Source organism: Meriones unguiculatus, chromosome 10 (genome assembly GCF_030254825.1).
Source record: "Meriones unguiculatus strain TT.TT164.6M chromosome 10, Bangor_MerUng_6.1, whole genome shotgun sequence".
NCBI classification, from domain to species: Eukaryota; Metazoa; Chordata; class Mammalia; order Rodentia; family Muridae; genus Meriones; species Meriones unguiculatus.
Window position 1 is genome coordinate 88,221,136 of NC_083358.1, and position 26,977 is coordinate 88,248,112.

The 26,977-nt window shown below is 38.7% G+C and overlaps 1 protein-coding gene across 3 annotated transcripts in view; it reads right to left on the minus strand.

Annotated features, from left to right (window-relative positions):
- Positions 1-26,977, minus strand: part of Plppr5 (phospholipid phosphatase related 5) — a 125,623-nt gene that overhangs the window by 16,283 nt on the left and 82,363 nt on the right. For 2 of the 3 annotated variants that reach the window (XM_021639252.2, XM_060392825.1), the window contains 2 exons: positions 19,579-19,755; positions 10,521-10,655 (listed from right to left, as the gene is read on the minus strand). In XM_021639252.2, coding sequence (XP_021494927.1) covers positions 10,521-10,655; positions 19,579-19,755 — 312 coding nt within the window. The remainder of the gene's footprint in view (positions 1-10,520; positions 10,656-19,578; positions 19,756-26,977) is intronic. The other variant, XM_021639261.2, reaches the window with a different exon arrangement.

The window sequence follows — 26,977 nt, forward strand, 5'->3', positions numbered from 1 at the left end:
GGCTGCTGCATTGGTTTTTGCTCATTTCTTTTAGGCTTAATTGTTCATATTTCCTTTCCCCCTACTTCTATATCCTCCTCACTTCCCCAACAACATAACTACATGTTCTTGCTATCCGTCTTTCTGTCTCTCTGTCTGTCAGTCATCAATGTATGTATGTATGTATGTATCTCTATCCCAAAACAAAACCAAAAACCTGGAAAACACACATAAATGACTTTAAAAAGATGAAAATCAAAACAAATAAACAAAACGTCCCTGTTTCTATTTTCAATTTGTTTTTAAAGCAAAATAAAATGCATGAGAATAGCATATAAATTTTGGTTTCTTTTAATTTCCTTTCATAGTAGCTCAAAACTAGACCTGAGCACCTAAAGTCTGATTCAGTTTACTCCCACTGGCTACTGCAGTGTCTAATCACGACTATAGCTATCTGAGTGGTCCTATGGAACATGGCATACCATTCAGCAGTTCCAGGAAACAAAGATTTGCTTTATAGGAAAGCAATTGAATCTTAAATAGATGGCCGGTTACTCATGACAACGTCCTGAAACTTCAAAGGCATTTCTACCACAGAGCATGGCAGTGTATAATCATGCTTGTCTTGGCAAGAAAACACACAAGAAATGCATGCTGGGTTTAAAGTACAAAAGAATTGGACTGCAAGCCCTTAATTCCGAGCTGTTGAAAACTAGCTTTCTTCATACACACAGACACACACACCATTCTGACTATATTTCAGCTCCTCGGATTTCTCCTTGATTCCTGCCATTCTATAATCTGCTAGCAAGACAAGGGAAAGGGCAGTGCACATGCTGTCCTAGTCATTGGGAATTCTTTTAGAATTTTCCTATTTATATTATTTGCATCAACAGTTACTACGATATTAAGCATGGTGATTTCCATTCCCAGTGGTGCATATCTGTGGGACATCTGGAGATTTCTGGAACCGTAGCTACTGCTCACCACTTTTCACTTAACTGATGGTGTGGTTAATCAGGGTGTGCACTTACCTGACCTGTTTCATTGACTGGCACAAGTTTGTGATAAGCCATTTATCCTCAGAGGATGTCTACCTGTAAACTGTTTCTGCCAGTACCTTTCCTTTCTTGGTTGGCAAAATCAAATTCTTTTCCTTTGATTGATTAATGTCCTATAATCTGAAGAGAAAATTATACTTATAGTTTGCTCTATCTACTTTATCTTTCTTTGGATCCCCAGTTTGCATGCAGCCTTCATAGGTCCACCCATTTCCAATCTAATAAATCTGCTTTATTTTAGATAACACACACACACACACACATACACACACACACGCACACTTCCACAAAGAGTGTGTATGCATACATGTATGCATGTATGTAATAGAGCAAGCCCTTATCTTTCCAGGGTGACTTCACAGGATGTACACTGACAACCTCCAAAAAACTGTGGTTCCCAATCTCTATTTCTCATACTACACATTGGTGGCTAGGTTCTAAGGATCTGGTCTCCTTCCCATGCTTTCCCTGTCCTGGAGTGAGGCTGAAGTAGCTTTCTCCCAGGAGAGGGCATAAGGCCAGCAAGGGGGGCAGAAATTCTCAAGGCCCAGCACATTTCTGACCAATGAAGTATCTCTCAATTCTTTTCCCAGGCTGATAGCCAAAACCAAACTAAATTAAACAAAAACGATATTCTGCATGAAGAAGTAGTTAATGGTTGAGAATGACACTGTCTCCTACTACAACATCTGTAAGGTTCTTTCTTCAGTATCATTAGTTTTTAATGACTCTCTAGTTTCTAGTATATATTTCAGTTTTACCTTGTATCTGGTTAACTTGCCCACGTTAAATACTCAAGTGTTTATTTGGAAGAAAAGCTTCTTTACAGTATATCCTAAGATAAAAAGAAGATTAGCTAGTACTGTCCCTGTTCTGCTGGCTGCCCTGTTCTGGAAGACAGGTTTTCTTGAGTATTGACTTGGTATCTTTTCTCAGGTCAGATCCTTTCTATTGATCTCTTACTCTTCAGTCTTCCTTTTTAAAGAAACAGAAAATTTTAATTTTGATGATGTGCATGTGTGTATATCTGTGCATGACTTAATGTTAGCGCAGTTACCTGCTGACATCAGGGACATGATTTCCCTTGGAGCTGGGTTACAGGCAACCTTAAGCCTCTTAACACCAGTGCTGGGACTGGAACATGGGCCTGATCTAAGAATGGTATCCCCTCTTGATTGCTGAGCTGTCGTTTCTCCAGTGTTCTCTCTAGTCTATTTGCTTTCTTCATTGGTTTGCTTCCTGATGATTTCTAATGTTGGTTTTCATCCCACCATGCCACTACCTGTGTTCAGTCACTAGTTTCTAATCACACAGGTTATAGTTTATCTTTCATCCCACGTGTTCCCTTTAATTTCCTGTACTGTGGAAAGGGAATACTATAAAAGGGACAATAAAAAGTAGTCTAATTCTTTATGTTTTAGGGGGAGGGGGTTGTTGTACAGTGTTTGTGTGCATTTGTCTGTGCGCGTGCATGGACGCTTGATAGCATGTGCACAGGCCAAAAGTCAACACTGTTCTTCCTTATTGTTGGACAGTTATTCCCTGAGAGTAGTGATCCCTGCACAATTAAAATGGCTGCCTGTTTCTTCCTCCCCAGTGCTGAGGTTATAGACACACATGATATTACCTGTCTCTTACATGCAGGCTGGAGATCCAGACTTAACCCTCATGCTTGTGGAGCAAACACTTCACTGGTTGTATCATCTTTGCTTCTTCCCAACTCCCCCCCCCCCGACACACACACCTAGTGAAAGGTTTACACTGTCATTCATGTTTATCACGATATCACTTTAAGGGTTCTAAGTTCATGTCCTGATTATTCCCTCTTGAAGTAAAATAGATTTAGCTCAGTAAAAGGAATCATGAGCAATGTAAACATTTCCCTTAGTAGCAATGGGATCTTCAACATCTGAGTGAAAGAGCTGGAAGATTTAGTTCTCTGTCCTCATTTGGACGAAATGTGTAAGGAGATTCATGTGGCCATTTTTCGGAAGATGGCTTTATTTCTACAAAGCTCCATTCTGCGTTTGTTGACACACCATAAATCGCAGTTCTGTGGAGTGTCACTTCTGCTCCATAAAGCTGGTAGAAACCTTGAAGGCAGTTTCTCTTGCTTTTTATATGCTTGGTTATTTTAAAAGATATATTTGTATTTATTTATGTGTTTGAGTGTTCTGTCTTCATGTATGTATGTAAATCGTGTGTGAACCTGGTCTGCAAAGAATCTGAAAGATTATATGTGTCTAATTTATGAAACTGGAGCTACAGACACTTGTAAGCTACCAAGAGGGTACTAAAGACCAAACCCAGGTTCTCTGGAAGAGCAAACCGTGCTCTTAACCAATGATCCATCTTGCCAGCTATTTGTTTAATTATCTGGAATGCCAATAGTTACCCACTCAGTTTGGGGATACTTATTTAGTTAAGAATAAGTCCCCTCCATCTGGCCTGAATCAATAACAAAATTTGGGGTGTGGAGGGGTTTCCCTCAGCATGGATTTACTTATGCCTTATCTAGTAGAAATTCCTAACATTTTGCTGTAATTCTCACTCTGGTAATCAGCTATCATAAAATCAAGGTCTTCTTTATTCTTCCTAACATAGGAGACAGAAGACTGTAGAAATGGTTACATCTCCATTTCCTGGGGAAAAACAAACAGATCCTTGATTCTTAGACTCTCAAAGGAAATTAACAGCTTCTTTAAGTTTCTGGAAACATTCCGAAGCCAGCAACACTGCCAACTCTGCTGGAAATGAGCCCTGAAGAAGGAAGCAAACAGATGAGTTTGGGAGAAAAGGTGACGTGACATCTGAGGAGAGCTGACACCCTGGGAGCGAGATTGTAGTAACTTTAAGACAGTCTGCAAAGGAAAGCCACCTGCATCTGCAAAAGCCACAGCCTATGTATTGAGAGACCTTAAGACAACTGCAGGTGGACCAAAGAAATCTGAACCCTGAACTGAACACATGGGAACTACAACCAAGATTTCCATGTTTAATTGAACAGAGAAAAATAACCAGGCATTTCAAAAGGATTATGTAGATTACAAGGTAATAGTACAAGGATATATATTATACTGAAGAAATCCCTCCACCCCCTTGAAAATGTTGGTCAGCCTAAACATATCATTTAGTGAGTCTAGTGAGAAGAAGCTTCTAGAAATCACCCAAAGAAATTGAAATATTTAAAACTGTAATTATCTTTAGGCATGCATTTATTTATGAACAGCATAGTATCTGATTATAAGAGAAAGGTAATGAGGAGAGAGAAACATTTGGAGACAGAAACAAACAAAGAAAAAAAGGATGATGAAGAAATAGAGGCGGAAAAAGAAGAGAATAAGAAAGCCTGTAACTGGACATACAGTCTTGTTTTACAGTCTCAGTTTCTCTTAAGGTTTGAGCATGACAATATTTGTTCTCTCCATGTCTCTACTTCTCTCTGTGTTTTTGTCTTTCTGTCTCTGTATCTCCCTGCCTCTGTGTCTCTCTCTCCTTCATGTCACCACCCTCACACTCTACATATTAGAGGTTAATATCTTATGTAGTATTTTGAATATCCGTCTTCACTATGTACATACACAAGATTTTATATACACAACATTTCTTTGAGTCAAGAGTGGTTGCAGATACCCACAATACCAGAACTTAGGTGAAGGGAGAGAATTCAAAGTTCAAGGCTTTCCTAGGCTATATGGCAAATTCGATGCCAGTCTGGGTTACATAAGACCCTGTTTCAAACAACTTAACTCCCACCAAAACATTTACTTTAAAAGTATTTTACAATAGACACTTTTGTATCTTGATGAACCTGTTGTTCCATTATACCACTGTAAAAATAATAATAATTGGCTGTTGTTGAGATTCATAAATTCCAGACATTGTTTGCAGTGTTTTATGACTAACTTAAGAAACTCTCAGAAATGACCAATTTAGAAAACAACAGCAAAACAAAACAACAAAAAATTCAATGTTTAATCTTTAATGCTAAATTGATAAGATTAAGAATAAGCTGAAAAAAAATCAAGTAATCCAATTAAAAAATGGAGTACATAGCTAAACAGAGAATTCTCAATAGAGGAAATATTGAATGGCAGAGAAACACTTAAAGAAATGCTCAACCTCATTAGCCATTAAGGAAATGCAAATCAAAACGACCCTGAGATTTCACCTTACACCCATGAGAATGGCCAAGATCAAAAACTCAAGAGACAACATATGTTGGAGAGGTTGTGGAGAAAGGGAAACCCTCCTCCACTGCTGGTGGAAATGTAAAATTGTACAACCACTCTGGAAAGCAATCTGGTCCTTTCTCAGACAACTACAAATAGTGCTTCGTCAAGATCTAGCCATACCACTCATAAGAGGCTCACGTACACAATAAGGACATTTGCTCAACCATGTTTGTAGCAGCCTTATTTGTAATAGCCAGAATCTGGAAATAGCCGGGATGCCCCTCAGTGGAGGAATGGATGCACAAATTGTGGTATATCTACACAATGGAATATTACTAAGCAATAAAAAAAAAAACAAGGAAATCATAAAATTTGTAGGTAAATGGTGGGATCTGGAAAGGATCATCCTAAGTGAGCTATACCAGAAGCAGAAAGATGGTATATACTCACTCATACAGACATATAGGATAAACCTACTAAAATCTGTACACCTAAAGAAACTAATCAAGAGGGAGGACTCTTGCTAAAATGCTTAATTCCTATACAGAAAGGCAAAGGGGATGGACATCAGAAGAAGGAGAAAAGAGGGAACAAGTCAGGAGCCTGACACAGAGGACCTCTGAAAGGCTCTGCCCTGCAGACTATCAATGCAGATGCTGAGACTTATGGGCAACCTTTGGGCAGAGTGCAGGGAATCTTATGAAAGAAGTGGGAAACAATAAGATTTGGAGACGACAGGAACTCTACAAGGAGAGCAACAGAACCAAAAAATCTGAGTGCAGGGGTCTTTCCTGAGACTGCTATTCCAACCAAGGACTATGCATGGAGATAACCTAAGACCCCTGCACAGATGTAGCCCATGGCAGTTCAGTATCCAAGTGGGTTCTATTGTAATAGGAACAGGGACTGTCTCTACATGAACTGATTGGCCTGCTCTTTAATTACCTCCCCTTGAGGGGGAGGCAACATTACCAGGCCACAGAAGAAGACAATGCAGCCACTCCTGATGAGACCTAATTGACTAGGATCAGAAAGAAGGAAAAGAAGACCTCCCTTATCAGTGGACTTGGGGAGGGGCATGCATGCAGAGGGTAGAGGAAGGGAGGGATTGGGAAGGAAGGAGGGGGGATACAAAGTGAATAAAGTGTAATTAATAAAGAATTAAAAAAAAAGAATAAGCTAGGAGATACTTCTCTGGGGGTGTCTTTTCCAGAGGGTTAACTGAGAACTGAAGGGGTGGCATCATCCCACAAACTGGTCCTGAACTAAGTTTAGAGGGAAAAGGGAGAAAGCTAGATAAAAACCACCTTTCATCTCTCTCTGCTTTTTGACTCTAAAAGCAATGGAGAAAAGATACCTCACACTTCTGCCACCATTTCTTTCCTGCCACGGTGAAGTTTGCCTTTGAACTGTTGCCCAAAGTTCCTTGCTGTCGAATATTTGGGCACAGCAAAGCAAAAAGTAATTAACACGCTAGTGAGGTCAAGTGAATTGGCTAAGGTAAATATTTTCCAAAATTCCCAACCTAACTCATTGGAGATTCATGAGCAAAAGCATTACCTGGTGTGGATTCTGTCATGGGGTGTACACTACTGATTTAGCAATCCTCCTTAGCTATACATTTAGGTTCTTTGTGACTTAATATGACAAATGAAAAAAGTTATTGGCTATTTGAATATTTAATGAACACTGGACACTGATGAGACAGTTTCCACAGAATGAATGACATTCAAATACCCCTACTTATTTAGCTTTGGGAGAACCCATGACTTTTCCTAATAAATGTGGGTATTTCACCACATAACAAATTCTCTATAATTAAAGGCTAAATCACTAGCATAGGAATGAGTGTGCTTGTGTGTTATAATTACACTGTAGGTCATAGTTCATCAAATGTGTGCTTTGGACATAAGAGACTTACAATTTTACATAACTTTCAAAAGAAGCACACAAACATGAAAACAAAACAATGGCATGGCATGGTATTAAAGCTATTGGCCCTGCCTGCACATCAGATGTTAGCAAAGGTTCCTCTTCTCCCATGAGAGGACCAGCGTGAAGGAAGGAACAACATTCTCCAACTACCAGCTATTAAAATCAAAGTACTAGGGAAATTTTGCATGCCCCCTCCTTCATTTCTTGCAATTTGAACCGTAACAAAAAACAATGTATTTATTCCATACAGCCTTTATTGGAGGAAAAAAAAAAGAGGAGAAAGCTCGTGAAGCCTCCTTCACGTGACTGCCCTCTATTTCTGGTTGTTGAGCACAGGTACATGGTTTCTTGACAGTGAAGAGTTAAATGGAAGAATGGAATTTGCTCCTAGTATATTCCTATCATTCCTGCCATGATCCCTCCATGCTGTGGACAGGGACACAGACCATGCCCATTAGAGAAAGCATTTTGATTGGGAACAGAAATAAAAAAGAACAGAAAGAATGCAGTCTTTGTACATCCCAGCAAGCAAGAAAGCATGGAATCTGCTTCATCTCAGCCCTGTTCCCCAAACTAAGAAGGCATACAGCACTTGGACTTGATAGGGAAAGCAAGATTAATGGAAATTTACAAACACTCCACTCTGTCAATTTGTAGATTCTAATTGAAAATTCTAGCTCATACAACCTAATCCTGCAAAACTTATTGTAAATAAAATTAAGTAGTATAACATAAGCAGTCGGGATTTTGAATACAGAAAAGACTGTAAAGAATATAAGAGCACAGTATGATACTACATAGACAATAGATGCCCCATGTTTATCGGTCTAAAGTTTCTCGTGTGATCACATTTAATGGCAAGAAAGCTGTCTGGGCAGTGGGGCTGATGATTAAATTGGAGGGATTTCTTCACTACAAAGAATAAGGAAAGAGCAGGCATTGACAGACTATTAGCAACGTTTGCTACTACAAATCTTTGCTTTTCATGTTGTTGGGGAAATGAAAATACACGTGTAGAGAATAGGCTTGCTTTCCTGGAATACAGAGAATTCATCAGCACATATTGATGACAATAACATAGAAGCCACTGTTAGTCCTGTGTGTCATTATTATTAGTTAGTATTCCCATGCTTACTTAAGTTCCCTCCAGAGTGTCTCACACAATGGATTACTTATCAATTCGGGAATTCCTATAGTGAAATGAAAAAATCTCTCTTAAAGCAGACATCTCAGATTCAAATGTTTTACTTTATTTCTAGCTTCTCTATTCTTATACCTACGTTCTTTTATTTTGCCCCATGTCTGATCTCAGCATTTCTACAGAACAAATGTCATTCCTGTTGTATAAAAGCCTTTTAGACACTTATGGGATAGTCTGACTTCTTCAGTTTTCTTTTTCTCTAACCATTTCTTATTCCTTCAAAAACCTCTGTGAATCCACACATCACACTGGGCCAACTTCCCGCCCCACTTAAATCATATCCATCAGCCTAGGCAGGTTGGCTCTTAATAGTCCCCCCAGAGTGTAGAAGTCTGAAATAAGAGGATTTCTCTGAGTTCAAGGCCAGCCTGAGTTACATAGTGAGTTTTAGAACATTAGGGTTACCACACACTCACTCAAAGAACAAAAACACACCACCAATAAGAAAGCACAGCAGACCTCAAAGCCAATCAAGAGAGTGACTGGTCAGCACTATGGCACTAGTGTTGCCGCAAATGCACTGGTGGGCCCCTCTCACCTGGGAAGTTTGTATTACAGCTCACAGGGTCTAGCGTTAAATAATACCACTTAAGTTTTTTTCCCCCAGAAGCCTGCACAACACCTTATAGGGCTATGAAAACTAGACAACCAGGAGCGAGTTTTCTGATCAGCTCAATGCTGATTTTCCTATGTCCAGCAGCCAAAATGAATGGCATCTTCAGCAACAGAGTCTTGGCCTCTAGTTTTAAAGGACAGCCGATCAATGGCAACAACCTGTATTATTTCAGATGTCTCTTTGGTTTCCTGAACAATGAGAAAGCAAACCATGACAGGCATGAGATTTTCACTTAATAGCATGTCTTCTAGCATATACACAGATGTAAAGCACCTCTTTTCAAATGCCTCTTACTTTAAAAAAATAAAATAGTATTTTAATTGGCTTACAAACTGCTAAGGTTTCACAGGCTTTTCTATAATCCTTAATTTTACTTAGCTGTTCCTTTCCTTTTTATTTATTTTTTTTTTGTCCATTCCCACCTAAATCTTTGCTCACAGTACCACCGAGTCTTTTAAATCTCGTGTTGTACTTGTACTGCGGGATCATGGGTTCCCAATAACTTTTTCAAGTACATTTCCCTTTGGTTTAGCCTTCCCATGGTTCCTCATTTTTCCATCCCCATCATTCATCTACTCTCTAGAACCCTTCTGTCCCTATCCTTGACCCTCTTCACTTTCATTTCACCTATATGCTATATTTCTGCTCCCTAAATTCATTACTTTTCTGCTAATTGTTTGTTTCTAGTTTCTGGTATTCCACATGTACTTCAAAAAGATTTGCAACTAGAATCCACATGTGAGAGCGAGCATACAGTTCTCATCTTTAAGGACTTGGGCCACCTCACCAAGTACAGGTTTGTTTTTTTAATTTCTATGCATTTTCCTGCACAGCCAGTTATTTTGGTTTATTTTTATAGTTGAAAATATTTCACTGTATATGTGGATTTGAGGTCTGATCCACAGAAGGGAATTCATGCCTGGTATTGTCAGCATGGTCAAAACTTGTGGCTAGGGACGTCACTAGATCTGGGAGGCTACCCACTGATACTGTTTTCTAAGTGGTTGTGTTGTCAGAGTGGCTTCTAAAAATCTATGACTATATCAGTAGACTTGAGTTGCTCCCAACGTCCATCACAGATGCTTCACATTGCAGGGGGGGAAAGGTCAATTCAGAGACTCATTGCTGTTCAAAACTGAAGGATGCACATCTGTAAGTGCTCAGCCATCAGTGGGACATTGTTATCAACTCTGTCCTATGTAAGTCTCATAGAACATCATGGAAGATGGAGTGGAAAGAAGGTAAAAGCCAGAAGATGAAAAGAAGAGCAAGAAAATGCTGTCAAGCTTCCAGCATGAATGGTATCCATGGGTATTTAGATGGGATATGCATTGTGAAAAATGGTCTTTCCAGGGGTAAATTCTCGCTAAATGACACCATATATTCTGAGATTAAGTAAGCAAAAATAGATAGATAGATAGATAGATAGATAGATAGATAGATAGATAGATAGATAATGAAAGAACTGGACAACCTCTAAACACACAAACAGAAATAACGATTGAATTTGGTCTAGAGGATGAGCACATTTTAGAAATGAAGTCGTGAATCACCTGCACAGATGTTACCTTTTCCAAAGGGCTTTCTACCCGAGGAATGTTGATCATTGGCATCCGGGCAGCACTGTCCCTGTGAGTGTGCCCATTTTCTGGTTGTCTTCCTTTGAAGTTATTCACCACACAAACAACCTATAATTTCAGGAAACAAATGCAGCTGAGTAAATTATGCATCCTATGACTATCACCCTTCTGAGGAGTTTAATAAAACTGCTATAGCAACCAAGGTTTAAAATTACCTAAAATTTACATGAATAAAGCTTTTCACCCAGATTTACCATGGCTAAATTAGAAAAGATTGTTCTACTGCAGACAGGTTCAAGAAAATTCACCAATGGATGTGTAACAGAATGAGTCATAAAAACTCTGCCATTCCAAAATGTTCACTAGTGTATAGACAATGGTCAAATCAATCCAAAATTAACACCATAGCCTTATAAAAATTCACAGCAAGCTAACCTCTTCCTAATGTGGCCAACCCACAACTTAATTTTCATGTTCATTATCTCCCACTGCTTCAATATTATTAAATTCACACTAATCCTTGACAGTTGACACTCTACAATTTAGTAACATCCCTCTAATTATACTAGATTATTATATATATACGTATATATATAGAAGACCTTCCACATAAAGGGAATTGACCCCTCATTTCAACCAATTTTATCCCAGAGGTGAAATATCCCAGAAGGAGAAAGACAAACATGGGATATACTCACTTATATAGACTTATAAGATATGATAAACATAATGAAATCTATACACCTAAAAAAGATAATCAATTGAGCGGACATGGGGTAAGATGATCAATCCTTGTTTAGAAAGACAGATGGGATGTGCATTGAACGTATGACAGGAGTCTACTGAGCGCATCTGAAAGACTCTAACTAGCAGTGTTTTCAAAGCAAAGACTCATGACCAAACCTTTGGCAGAGTACAGGGAATCATAAGAAAGAAGGGGAATTAGTCTGATGGGGAAAGGATAGGAGCTCCACAAGGACCAAATATATCTGGGCACAGGGTCTTTTCTGAGACTGACACTCAACCAAGGACCATCTATGGATATAACCTAGAACCTCCACTCAGATGTAGCCTGTGGTAGCTCAGTAACCAATTGGTTTCCCAAAGTGAGGGGAACAAGGACTATTTCTAACAGGAACTCAATGACTGGCTCTTTGGTCTCCCCACCCCCGAAGGGAGGAGCAGTCCTGTTAGGCCACAGAGGAGGGCTTTGCAGCCAGTCCTGAAGATACCTGATAAAACAGGATCAGATGAATGGGGAGGAGGTCCCCCCTATCAGTGGACTTGGAAAGGGGCACGGTGGAGATGAGGGAGGGAGGGAGGGACTGTGAGGGAATGAGGGATCGGGACACGGCTGGGATACAGAGTTAATAAAATGTAACTGATAAAAAAAATAATAATAAAATAATAAAAGAAAGAATGTGAACTGAACCATGCATGAAAATTAAGGTCCTAGTAGGTGACAAATAGGGTATAGGAGACAGAACTTTTAAATTTATTCCAGAAGTTTCTGGTGCAGGAGAATCATATTTAAGAACTAATCATTTAAGCAACACAGAAAAATTGTTCCTACAGTGAGTCTGTATTAACCACCGGAAACGATGTTGTTTTCTTCTCCTGGGCTTTACATTCTAGAATAAACAACACTTGCTTCTAGTTTCAACCTAATACTTATTTTTTAAGTAAGCAAATGCTTAATTAATAATCATATATTTAAATTATATATTTTAACAATTTACCACGGGAAGGACTTCCTTTTTAAAACTTACTACTGAGTATCTTATTCCTGTTTTTAAAGATTTATTTTCTTTATGTGCATGAGCGTTCTGCCTGCACTTATGTATGTACATCACATGCATGCCTGTGCCCAGTGATGTCAGAAGGGGAAGCCGGGTACCGTGAGACTAGAATGGTCATGAGCCAATATGTGGGTGCTGGGAACAAAACACAGCTCAGCAGCAAGAGCAGCCATCTCCCCAGCTCCATCATTACTAAATAATTCTAAATACCAACTAACTCTTGGTTACTCACCCATTCTTGAATAAAATTTCCAAGTGTGGGACATAGTAACATATAAAGTGATACTTTATATCACAAAATTATTTCCTTGTAATCTGTGATTTACTCAAAAAAGAAAAAAAACAAACAAAACTTCCTATACCCTAGCAAAACTATAGGTTAAACACATAGACCAAACCCGGATGGTATAATACCACAGCTTTCCCTGTACCATGATCTTTAAAGTAAGAGTGCTAAGTGCTTGGAGGTAGTTATTCAGTACTCTTTTCTGTCTTATGAACTTGTCACTTTCATGATCCCACTAAGGATGAAAAGAAAGTGATTGCTCAAGATATAGAGGCATACTCTGTTGTCTGTAAAGGAACACTATTAAATAATACAGTAAACATGTTTTGGTGTTGTAAGGTCACAGTCACTGGTAACAACGAAACTCTTCCTTTTTGAACAAAAGCGGTGATTTCAACTGTTCATAAAAGAAGAGGCATACAAACACTCTGACAAGGTTCTCGTACTGAAGTAGGTAGCAGGTCAAATTTGGTCTGCAGGCTGCAGTTTGATGGATGAGCACTGTTCTCACATTTAAAGGATAGATTTGATAACTCTGGGTAATGATTGCAATGAAACAAAACTTCCCATTCATATCACAACACGTACACGTATCTAGAAATTTTCTTTTTCATTAGTATTATAAATTTTTAAAAAATTGGGCATTTGAAAAGAATTGCTGACATATTTGAAGATTGGTTGAAGTGAACTGACTGTGTATTTAGGTGTATAGAACTCTTAAATTTCAGTTAGCACCAATGTGGGCTTCTGAAATTAGCATAAATACTTTACTATTCATTTATTTTTTGTTTAGAAGTTTTAGTTTTAAGGAATACATACATATATGTAGATACAATATATACACATACATATGTATGGTATTTTAGGGCCATAGTCAATGGTAACTGCTCAACTCTTCTCTTTTGAAGAGAAAGTGACAATTTTATCCTAAGAGAAGAGGCATGCTAACATTCCAATAAACTTCCTGAATGAAGTAGTCAGCAGATCAAATTCAGTCTTCCAGTCTTCAGGGTACACATATCTAGTGTGTGTGGGGGTGGTGGTGGGGTGTTTGAGTATAGAAAACTCTCTGAAAGGATTTTGTTTACTTCTTTGTTTAAATGGAAATTCAGATTGACATAGAAGCAGCTAGAATTCGTCTATGAACTGCTTAAGCACCCAACCCATAGTAGATCCATACAGAATGTTATTTATTAGGAGAATTATTCTTCTCAGCACTTTTCGTTTTGACCACAAAAAAAAAAAAAACCCAGCTAGACCTTGTCTAGTTTCTTATTCAAATAAATAAAAGTTTTGCCTGCTAATTTCAAAAGTCTAGAATTGCTGTCCCATTAGCAAATAAGAAAAAACAAAAAGCTGTGTGTGTGTGTGTGTGCGTGCGCGCGCACGCATGGGAAGACATGTGGGGGTACACGTGAGTGTATGTGGATGTGTGTGTGTGTGTGTGTGATTGCATGTGCGAGCATGTATACACACATGCCTAGGCTGGAGGTTAACATCAAATATCTTCCAACAAACCTTACATATTCAGGCGGGATCTCTTACTTCAGCTCAGAGGTCACCAAACCTTCTTGCTAGTCTCGCTAGCCAGCTTGTCTCAAGAGTGTTCTTTTTTCAGTCTCCCGTGAGCTGTAGTTACAGACAGACCATATTCCTCACCCAGTACTTTTACAGGTTCTGGGGATCTGAACTCCTCACATATGTGCAACAAGCATGTTATCTCCAGACTTTCTCACAGAATTCTCCTCTGAGCCCTCAGCGAGGAAAACTCACTGTGTTTCAGTATGTTTGTGTGCCCTGTGCTCACATAGAACTCCAAGCTTGCCTGTCAGAGAACTGGTCTTAGCAATTTCATACTGAATTAAAAAATACTTTGATTTACGTCTCTTCTAAGACTCTACATTGTGCAAATCAGGAACCCCATCTGAAGTTGTCTCCTGTAACGCAGTGAGTGAAATCATTTACAAATGAGCACACTAATGAATGATCATACTTTCAGGCTACAAGTTTTATGATATATGTCTATAATTTAAAGTTAATTTCCTTTCAAACATCGTAGTTTTAGATCAATGGTTTTCGAGCATGTAAGTCTTTATTCTCCTATAAAGATCACACCAATTTACCACCACAGCATGCATTCTTTTTCTTTATGTAGAATTAATAATACATTCATTTATACATTTACTTTTCTTCTTTTTATAATTATTGCATTATGATCCTTAGAGAGTCAGACAGTATTGGCTCTTAACTTTGGAATCTTTTATATACTAACTTTATGAGCAAAGATCACAGTCAAGCTATTCAATGTAACTAAGTCTCAGTTTTTAATCTGCAAAGTGAGAACAATGTATCTCAATAAAACATTACAATGATGTTTTACTACTATGTAGGATAACATGACAAGCTTTTATTGGGATCAATGAAGCTAAGAACTTCTGCTTACCAATACTATGTATCATATTTGGAAGACATTTTAGGTCATCTATTTTTATAACAATAATAATCAATCAGAAACTAGTGCTCAAAAACTATTTGTTTTGCATCTTGCTAACCATGATGACTCTACACTTTGTCCTTGAGCAAAATGTGTAGGGACAAGTGGCAGATTTAGAATACAATGTACTTTCTTGTAGGATGCTAACAGTACAGACTAATATGCTATAGAACTTAAGGGGAGAACAGAGAGCTAGATGATCAGGGTTACTGCCTAGTTAACATGGGGCTTGTCTGAGCCATGTCTCAGCTATGTAGAGGGTTTGAACTTAGGTGTAAGGGGTGGGCATTATATCCAATACAACGAATCCATGCTTACTACACATGAATTTCACTGAGTCTTTCAAAGAATTCAGGGTAACAAATTAAATAGTTATTCATTTATTCTGCATGTATACCAGACCCTGTTACAGATACTTGCAAAAATAAGCAGTGAACAAAATGAGCAGAAAGTTTTCTCCACAAAGACTTATTTGCAAGGATGGACAGCGAAACAAAAATATCAGATGTGATATCTAGGAGTTGTAATGTGTGACAGAGAAACACAAAGAAGGGACTGAGTAGAGATATTCTGAGTATGGCTTGTGGAAGGTCTCACTGTTTGAGGAATAGTGAGATATGAGTGACAAGTGCAGGGTCAGGTATTTTCCTTTTCTCATAACTGGAACACACAAAAGAAAGGGAATTCCCACAGAACAGGTGTGTAGGAAGCACAGGGCTTGTTTGTGGTAAGGGAAGGAAACTGACTGTAATTGGAAGAGCTAGATTTATGTACATAGTGAAAAGGGTAGGTTACTTTTCCCTAGGAAGTTAAAAAAAAAACAGATTACCAGATTATTGTGGACCCTGGAAGTGTCTGGGGTCGGTGTATCAGGAAAGGCTTTATTTTGTCTTGTTACTGGCAACAAATTGTTACAGTATAGCCAAAACCAGCAAGGTTGTATGAAGCATGTCTGAAGCTAAGGGTCAGTAAGGAAGTGTAGCCACATGAGACAGGAAGAAAGCAATTCTGATCAGAAGGACTGATACAAGACATAGAGGAAATACTTTGGGTAGTGGAAATGAACTTGAAGTAGATGAGTCACTGGTTGTGTGGGACGAAGCAGGAGAATGAGTCAGAGGCAAATGCTAGGCATAGATAATGGTGATGGGATAAGGTGTCCTTCAACTAAGGCAGCGGTTTGGTGTAGACTGGTGTTAATTTTATTTTGCAATCATTTTAGAATCCTGAAAACACTGTAGTATAATTGCAGGACATTTGCAAGCCAGAGTTGGAGTCTCTGCACAAAATAAATGCTCTACTGGGCCATCCAAATGAGGAATCTGGGAGTCATCACAAGTTGTTTCCTGTACTTCATCCACATCATCTTGTGCTCCCGCAGGCTCTATTTCCTCCCATTCCCTGCCAAAGACTCTCTCTTCTCTCCTGTCTCTATGGTCCAATTTACGCTGTCTTATTTCCCTTGTTCTTCATAACACATCTTGTCTATCTTCACCTGCAGTTTACTTCTAGAGTATATTTTTTTAAAGCACAAATCTCATAGGGTTGAAGGTAATGAGTGGAAACCTATGGAGCTGCACTTCAGTTTTCTGTGGCCATTCACTAAGCCTGTACTATTTTGGTTAACCCTCTGCAAATTCAAGAATGAGCCCTTAGTGAGGTTGTGATCACCCTCATTTAAAGAGCTATCTAGGAGCACACAAGAGCTCCGTAAAGAACTCAAGGAAGAAGAAGAAGCTGGGACTCAAACAAGCTTGTTCAATTTCTACCCTTGTCATTTGAAGGCTAATTCACCTACATTTTAAACATGTGTTCACATTATTCTCCTCACCCACAAACCTTTCCACTCCTGCTGTCATTCATGATGGGGGACTGGTACCATTCCAGGATGCTGTATATTCCCCTACATAAGCTATATAGGAGCTGTGTCATGGGCCTGCAGAGTAGGAAGGACTCTGTGCTTGCTGGCCTTATGTAGCCTTTCAGATTTACTCTCTGTCCCAGGCTTTGTTCTCCTGCCTTACACAGAGTCCAGACCAATCCATTTTTTTAAGCTTCCCAAGCTGATACATCTTCTGACTTCTGGTGTGCCATCCCAATAAAGTTAGTATCTTCAGTATTTATTGGTAAATTGTATTTAATCCCCTATAAATCTCCATGTCTGTTCTCCTTTTGAATTGTAATAGATTTAACTATATGAGCTCTCTCTTTTATTCCAGATAGTTATTCACATTACCAAGCACGGTGCTTGTATTGGAGAAGAGACTTGGCAGCATTGTATTTTATAATTCAAGACAGGGAAAGGGAGTTTAAGGGAACAGGCTAATTTCTCTCCCAAAACACTAGCTTCCATTGAAGAGAGGCCATACTTACATGCTCTTCCTTGACTCACCAATTGCTACCTATGGGCACTCATAAATTATCATTAATGAACACATAATTCATACTTAGTTATATGGTTAAAGCACTGTTTTGGTGGGACCTTTTCATGGAGTCCTTTTCCTCATGTGTCAGAGTATTTAAAGGGAAATCTTAGAATGTGCATAATATACATTCTGTGATTGAATATGCAAAATAGAGGGGCTTGAGCTCAAAGGATGTCCACAGTACAGCTCTTCGTTTATCCAGTTCTCAGGGATGTGTCTGAGAAGTCACTGGGGTTCTGGTTTTAAAGGATCTTGTTAAGGCTCTGTGATGCTCCCTGGTAGTATAAGAAGCTTGCAATGTCCAGGGGAAGAGCAGCAGAAACTAGTGAAGTACCTACATCTAGGGAGCTGAATGTGGTGACATCATAATTTCCATCAAAGTTTTGTTTTGCTTTGTTTCTTTTAAATGTTAACCAGTTTCAACTATGGTGAGGGAAAGCAAGGAAAGTTTTTTGATCCATTCTTGGTCCTGAGTTTCCTAGGGAAGCAAGAGAATTCAAAGAGGCAGATGTGTTAAATGATAATTTTAGCCCAAGTCTGTTGCTATAGTTGGATGATGAAGTTTAGCCAAAAGTGCCTGCAAGACTCAACAGTAAACAATCTGTATCTTATCTAGGAGTACACCTGTAACCAAGCAACTGAATCTCAGCCATTCAAGCAAGCTCAGTCTTTACCCAATCAGAAGCCATGAGCTGCCAGAATACTACCATAAAAGGCAAAAGCTGAGTGTAGTGGATTAGGTTACTTTGTATCTCTCTGCCTTTTCTCTGACTGTAAATGCAGACTCAATCTGTGATAGGGAGGGACATTCTTAACTGACTGCTCAACCCATCATAGATTTTTTAAAAGCTTTCGATCCAGAGTCTCCCAGTGACCTTGAGGATCATAGTGAATGACATTACAAGAAAGAAAAGATAAATGGAGCTCAGGATGTAGAGTAAACATGAGGTAATGTCCATCAGTTTGCTACAGGAAATTCTAAAAGAAACATTTTATTTCAAATTCCAGGCACATAATTGTACTCAAACATATAAATGAAAGGGTCACACACATTTTTTCCTATTGCTTATTAACTAGAAAAAGGAGCCTAAAGAAGGAAGGAGCAAATAGAGGGAGAACAACTCAAATTGAATCAAAATGGAAGGAAGTAAAGCATTTCTTAAATCATGTGTCCCTGTAAAAGCCTTTTGATCTATAAGCTATAAACTTGGTCATGTAGGTAATTTGGCTCAAAGTCCCACAAATAGAGGACTGATAAACTTGAAACTCAGACTGAAATTTTCTAACAACAAAAAAATCATAGATACATTTCAAGAAGGGTTTTGTTTGTTTGTTTTTAGCAGGCATACAGTTAGCACTCTATTAAAAGTCTCTGTATGATCTTCACAGTGGGGAAGACATGACTAGGGACAGTAGAGTTCTGTCATGTCTCGTACTATGTGGTTCCTAAGGTAAAGTGATGCATTTTACAACCCTGTGCTGTAGGATCCTTTTTAGTACAGGTCTCATGGAGTGCATAGATTATAAAGGTACTTGATCCACAAGGATGTTTTAATACAAACATCCTTTGCCTAGAGGAAATACTCTGAGGAATTTTGTAAATATACAAACAACCCAATATACAATACTGAGTAAGGGCACGTGAGATGGCTTAGTGTAAAGGTACTTAATCTCTCGAGTACAACTTTCAGTGCTCACATGGTAGGAGAACCAACTCTTACAAGTTGTCTTTTTGGACTTTCACGTGCATACCATAGAACACACACATAGAGAGACACATATGCACACACAAATAAATGTGAAAAACTCTTTGAGGAAGACTGTTTGCAGCTCATCTCCATTTTACATAAAAAGTGTTTTAAGTGTAGAATTCATTTATTATTCCTCCCCAAGCCTGATCTTAGGAAGAATAAACTAACATATTATTTCACAAAGTATCACAAAGAGTAATTCATCCTTGCATTTTCTTAGAGAAGGTTTATTGAAAGTTTATTAAAAACAAGCATATTTTTTAAATTGTACTTACCAGAAATACTGCTATAGATATTCCAACTAGAAAGCCTGCTATCACATCTGACCAATGATTTCGATATTCTGCTACTCTGTTGAGTCCAGTAAGAAAGGCCAAACACATTAATCCCAAGCATAGAACAGGCTTAGCAAGTCTGGTTCCTTTGGCTTTGATAGTGTTGGTAATGTACATCTGAAATAGCAAATAAATCAAGATTTTAACACAAAAGCATTTCTTAGGGTACACATGAAATACATTATGTATAAATTACAGGAATATTTACTAGCTATATATGTCTGTACGGCTTTCATAATCAACTAGTGTTCATTATTCTTGTAATTTAAAAACTTTGCTTGTTTGCTTGTTGAGCTGTGTAGCCCAGGCTGGCCTGCAACTCCCTACAAAGCCAGAGCTGAATTTGAGTTCTGGGATTATAGGTGTGCCCCACTATACTTGGAATGAAATGTTTTATGACAGTCTCTTAAATATGGAAATTGAGAGTACCAATTATTTAATATTACTTCTCTGTCATGGCAATTATTTTTATTTTTACTAATGATCATTTGTGCACCTAAATGCAGGTAGTGATCAAATGTATCAGAACCTCTCAACTGGAGTTATAGGCAGTTGTGAGCTCTGGATACAGGTGCTGGGAATAAACGCAGGTCCTCTCAACTTCTGAGCCATCTCTTTAGTCTTACAAAACCAATTCTTATGAAACGTCATCAGTCATCTAGGAACATGGGCACAGTTACCCCAAGTGACCTCTTACCCACTACCTCACAAACAATTTTAATGCACTTCTGTTTCACTTGGATTTAGAGATTATATCACTCTCAGCATTATTCTTAGAAGGGGTAAATTGATGATGTTTCCATCTGTGTGTGCTGTATGGATAAGATGTATAACTGATCAAATCGGAATTGTAAAAATAGTTAGGAAAAAAAAATACATGGAGATTTCTACCTAACTGATGTGGCTGTAAAGAAGGTCGTCTGCACAGTGCAGACCCGGGGCTGACTGCCTCTTTCTTTAAAATTCAAAAAATTTTTTACAATTTATTCATTCTATATCTCGATTGTAGCCCCCTCCTTCATCTCCTCCTGTCCCACCCTTCCTCTCTCTTTCTCTCTTTCCCTTTCCCCTAGTCCACTGAAAACGGTAGCCCTCCTCCCCTTCCATCTGACCCTAGATTGTCAAGTCTCATCAGGACTGCCTGGATCCTCTTCCTCTGTGGCCTGGCAAGACCACTTCATTAGGGGGAAATGATCAAAGAACAGACAACCGAGTTCCTGGTTGGAAACAGCCCATGTTCCTTTACTCAGGGACCAACATGGAAACTGAGCTGCCTATGGGCTACATCTGAGCAGGGTGTCTAGGTCATCTCCATGCATGGGCCTAGATCAGTTTCTGCAGGTTCCCCTGGGCTTAGATTTTTTGGCTTTGTTGGTCTCCTTGTGGAGCTCCTGTCCCCTCCAAGTCCTTCCATCCTTCCCCCCTTCTTCCATAAGACTCCCTGTACTCTGTCCCAAGTTTGGCTGTGAGTCTCTGCATCTGCCTCAATCCCCTATTGGGTAGAGCTTTTCAGAGGACCTCTTTGGTAAGCTCCAGTCCTGTTCCCTCTCTTCCACCATTTCTGATGTCTATCCCAAGGCTGGCTTTTTATGTTGTTACCTGAAAACATAAGATTAAATGGCAATGAAGGACACAGTGTCCTTCTGGTTGTGTGTAAGGAAAATATCCAAGTCCTGAGCCAGCATGCCCAGAAATAATTTGGTTCTTCTTTCAATTTCATTATTCTATAGCTTCACTGCTCAGAATTTTTTTCTGTTGAAGCAGGAACTCCGTTTATTGAATAAAGTGGTCCTTTTTATAGGTTTGGATCAGGCGGCAGGGTTAAGGAAGTGAGGTAAGATGACGTAGAGGGCAAGATTAGGTAGTGCAAGGAGAGGTGGGCCAGCGACAAAACTCCACGTAACAGCTACCAGGCAGGGTTACTTTTAAGGCGGATATGTTGAATCATTTTTGCCCGGAAGTGGCATCTCTTGAATCAGAAGCTAAAGACAGGTCTCCAAACTCAAGCTAAGCTCAGGTAGATGCAGCAGGCCTTATCAGGCCCAACAGACGACTGTTCACATATTATATTAGCAGACCTGTTCACTTCAAGTGGATAGTGTCAGTCAGTGTTCAAGTCAACAATATAGAAATTGTAAAAGGGGCAGGTTAAAAGTACAATTTGATTGTATGGTGTTAAAATCAGTAAATATCTGGTACTGATAATGCACTTAGAAAAATACTTTTAGATGGATATAATCTATATATTTTATTCTATAATCCTGACTATTATCTTAAGACAGATAGAAAATACATCTGCTTATGAGAGTACACAAAAAGAGCAGTTTCTAAGCTTTTAGTTCATAATGAATATTTTAAAATGTTATGAAATCTAGTAATTATCTTTTCTTTCTTTCTTTTCTTTTTCACAGGGTAATGTTTGCAGCCTATTAGCTTCCAGAAGAAGCTGTATGCGTAGATAAACATTTCAAACAATTCTCATCTTTTCCATGGCCATGTTCCAGCCCTTTGTAGTTTGTCTCAGAGCTCAGTGTCCTGGATGAAATATTTTATAAAATCGAAGAGGGATTGTTTGAGTTGGGCAATGACATTTGGAGCAAGGTCTGTAGATTTTAAGCCTTTGTTCATGGTCCTTAACCATTTCAGTTATAGGGAACACAGATATACAGGGAGAGATGAGAAAGAGTAAAGGATGTTTTTGCCCTTGTGAGACAAAGTGTCCAGGAACTCTGCCCAAAGAGATAACAAGAACATCAGGCCAGGGATGTTTTGCAGTGATGATGCCAGAAGGGCACTACCTCTCCTTAATGGTGTATAGAGTTTGCACTACTCAAGGGACTTTCTTTAGCACACACAGGAGGCTGGTTGATAATTATCCATTTGTTCATTTCTTCACATCTGCAAAATTCAAAAGACAGCCTACCCTTATTAAAATAAATGTGAATCAACTGAATAATATGAATCATGCTAATATTTATTAGATCTGTCATTTAGTAAGTGGTTCCTGTCCAAGGCAATGGTTTCAAGAGTTTATCTCACTAAATCTTTAAAGTAATGAAAAAAAAGAACAAATACTTCAAGATGAAGCTTATTGTAGACTACACAACCTTATTTTTGAGGAGTCACCACTGACAATGAAGACATTGAAAGGGCCTATGAACAAAGGACTTAGAAACCTACTAATCACAGTGATTCCATGTGTTTTCCCTGCATTCCTTTTTCTTCACTGAAGTTTTTGTGTTTTTTTTTTTTTTTTTGAGGGGGGGATTGATTTAAACAGAGCATCAGAAAATGAAAAAGAGAGGGAACTAAACACAAGAAAACGATGCCACCACAGCATTCTAAGAGTGAGAAGAAAAACTGTTCCATCATTAAGGGAAAATAAGAAGGACAAAATCCCTAAAGGATCGCTACAGCTTTTGTAAATGTTTGCCATCATTCTCCAAGAGTCATCTCAGCTACAACTTAACTTTTCACTTGGTCAGTTCTGGTGGTCCAGACAAATTATTGGCACGGGCTATAGTTCAGTGAACTTGATGCTGCAAGTTCAGTGATGACCTACCTCCTGAATGACCCTACTGACTCAAGAAGGCTCACAGAGAGCCCCCAAACAGCCTTGCCAGTATGCAGACTAATGAAAAAGTGCCTAAATTATAAAAAATTCAAGTTCATCTCTTTTTATTTTATTACATTCAAGGATAATGTCCAAACCCAGAATAGAGTGTGAGTGGTCACAGGTTTTGTGAATTACAAAGGTTACAAGAATTTACAAACCTTAGATATAACATTAAAATCGATCATAGCAATGCTTTATAGAGTACACATGTTGCTGAAGCATAAACATAACGAAGGCAACAAAAAGGCAAATGAGGGAACTTTTCGTTTGAATTTGGCAACTCTGTTGTACTTGATGAAAACAAGTGCCCTTTAAACAGTCTATTTGTGTTATCTTTGCAGAAAGTCGACCATAGCTAATCTGCAGAAGGGAAAATCAGGGCCTAATGACCTAGCAAGGGAGATGGATATACAATGGAATTGGCTATTTATGCTTTCTTGGTTTCTAATTCACTTACAAAACCATCTAGGAAAACCAGATGTGGAAATGTAGCCAAAATAAACACAAACAGAAGGAGAGTGTGGTTTGAGCAGGGTGGTGTTTCCTCCACCCTCGAGGGACTGCAAATGCATACAGCCAACTCATTTAACTGTGTTCTCAGTTACCCGTTCCACACATGTCCAAGAGCAAGAAGACACGGAAGGCCGAAGCTCATCATTTGATTCCTGTTAAGATGGCAGCATACATTCTTCTATGTTTCTCTGTGCTTACTTAGATATATACAGTAATTAAGACACACATGCTGGAGCTTTGCCATCTGGTTTGCTTTAATAAAGAGTACCAAAAATGCCCTATATTCTGTAATGTGGGTTATCTCGCTTGTTATAATAAACACCTATTTTTTTTAGTCAAATTACAAAACATACCACTTATAAAAGAGTCTTGTTATAACCAATATATTTTTTTAATTGTACACATTTGTTAAGCACCCACTATGTGCCAGAGGCTGTGTTATATTTCTCAAGGAGGAAACATCTAAGGCTTCATCCTGAAGGATGAGCACCTGGGCAAACTGAAAGTTATGTGGGGAGCTGGCCTAGATACAGGAGACCACCCAAGCAATCTAAGCATGTGCTCTCAAAGAACCTTGCTTATCTTCTCAGAACTCATGCCACTATGTCTGGTTGTTATTTGTCTTCCTTCTTTTCCTCACTCCAGGAGAGGCATAGAAATCAAGACCAGTCCTTCACTGTAAGCTCTGTGCTTGGCTCTTGGTCCATCTGCTAGAGAGCTCTCAATAAAACTAGACAATAAAGAGAAGACTGAGTGAAGGGCAAGTGCCAACCTATGAGGGAGAGAGCACAGGGCAATTTGTATCATTTGTGTCTCTGTGGAGTAATGTATGTAATGTTATGCTTCTCTCTCTTAGAACGTCCCATTAGAATGAAACCTTTGTCTATTCACCGCTACATCTGAGGTGCACAGAAGGCTTTTTACACCGCAGGCATTCAAAACTTAGTGCACCCTGGAAGCATGAAAGGCACGGCTGGGGAAAGGCAAACTTTGGAATTCTCATTACCTAAAAGCACATCACTACTTGAAATTATCTTGAATATATATTTGTTTAATAACTTTAATAACATGCCTTCCTCCTTTTATTATGTCTTGTATTTCCAGGAGCAATGGAAGTGACTGCTGTGGATCAGTCACTTGTGACAAGAAGAATATTAGCCTCCAAAGAGAATTTACAAATCTTAAGTTCCTTGCTATTTCTAGTAACTATGGTACACAATCAAATAAATCTCTGAAAGCAATGTTCCCTGTTTGTAGCCAGAGAGGAAGACTTGGGGGAAGCCATCCATGGAAGAAACACAGATATACTCTGATAAAGCTAGAAAAGCCAGCGAGGGACTAATTTTCCACTAGAATTCCTTCAGGGTTGGTCACCAGATGACAAGTTTACTTTACCAGAAGGAGACCCATATTTGACTTCTGACCTACAAAATTCTAAGATAAAACACTTGATTATTCTAAGTGCTGTGCTTGTGGTATTTCCCAGGGTGAGTGAGAAAACAGCTACACCCAGGCAGTATTAGTGTAATATATGGATTAATTAATCCTGAGATTTGTAAAAATATAACACTGGATGAAATAAGTGTGACACAGTGATTACGACATGTACCGTGAAACCAAAATGAAAAGGGGGTGGACTTCTGACTCTGACACTTCCGTAAGACAAATGGTGGTAGCTTGAACAAGAATGGCCTGCATAGGTGCATACATTTGGTATCCATTTGGCGGGACTGTTGGGGAAGCATTAGGAGGCAAAGTCTTGTTGGAGGAGGTGTTTCATTCAGGTGGGCATGTCATTCCCAGTGAGTATGTAGCCATGGACCAGCAGCTTCACGGTAGAGTAGGTAATCTAAAGAGATACAATTGTATCCTTTGGCTTTCGGACTATTGAAAGCCTAAACTCCAAAGAATTTTTTTTTAAAATCACCAGGAATTGTACATTATACAAAGCAAAAATCTAGAGCCACAGTTCAAGCCAGAGGAGGAACTTGCCTCCCAGAGAGAGATTTTACTCAGTCCTGGTTTGTCTTTGTCAAATTATCCCATGTACTAGTTACTTTCCTACTGCTGTGAGGAAACACCATGAGCAAGGCAATTTATAGAAAGACTGGTTTATTTGGCTTAGAGTTAAAGGCAGGTAAAAGTCTGTCATGGTGTGGAAGAAGGACAACCTTGGAGACAAGAACTGGATGACCAGAGCTCACATCCTGAATCATAAGCAGTGAGAGGACACACTAAAAAAGACAAGAGTCCTTTACCTCTGAAACACCTCCTGTGGGCATACATGCTACAACACGGCCACACCTCCTAGACTTCCCAAACAGAACCATCAGTTGGCAGCCAAGTGTTCAAATTCATGAGACTACAGATAATATCTGATCATTTAAAACATCGTGCTGTATGAGTATCTGTTGGCTTTTATTTCCTCCCCCTCTGTTACATTATACACATTGCTCCGCAACCAGTAAAATGAGAAGTCTTCCTCCCTGGGCTAGGCAATTGCAAAACAATAAAAAATAAAGTAAACAAAATTTCATTTTACAATTTCTAATTCCTTCTTTTAAGATATGGAAAAATCTGTGAAGGAACTTTATACAAATGCAAGTGCCCTGTTAATGCGTCCACTCACTGAACAACCTGATGCACAGTATGGCTCTTCTAGAGGGCAAGCTTTCAACCCAACTCATTGTTCCATATTTGGTAATTAGGTCAGGGTGGGAATATCTTTAAAGGTCTTAAGTTTTAACAGCTTTGGTTAATTCAGTCTAATAAAATACTGAGACTTATTTCATCTCATCCTAACATTATTGTTCATATTATTCTATCTGTGGTTGACCAGATCTTCCATAAATTCCAAGAATCCTTTAGTCTGCATGTCTAAAATTTTTCAAAGTAACACTCAACCTTGTCATAGCCAACCTGAACTTTTATCCTGGCATTTATCATACTAGCTCTTTGCTTGTTTCTAGTTTTCTTGTTTCTAGCTAAAGAAAGTCCCCCAAATGACAAACATCCAAGGTAGAACATTATAAAATGGCACAGCAACTTTAATGCAAACACACCTGATTATTCATTTAAGCTCATGTTTGAGTCCTGGAAGTCTTGTTATTGTTATAATTATTTTATTACCTGAATCTATAAATTTGACCAAATAGTAATGTAAACGCATCTCAAAATATATGCAGAATGAACAGAATGAGAACATTGATT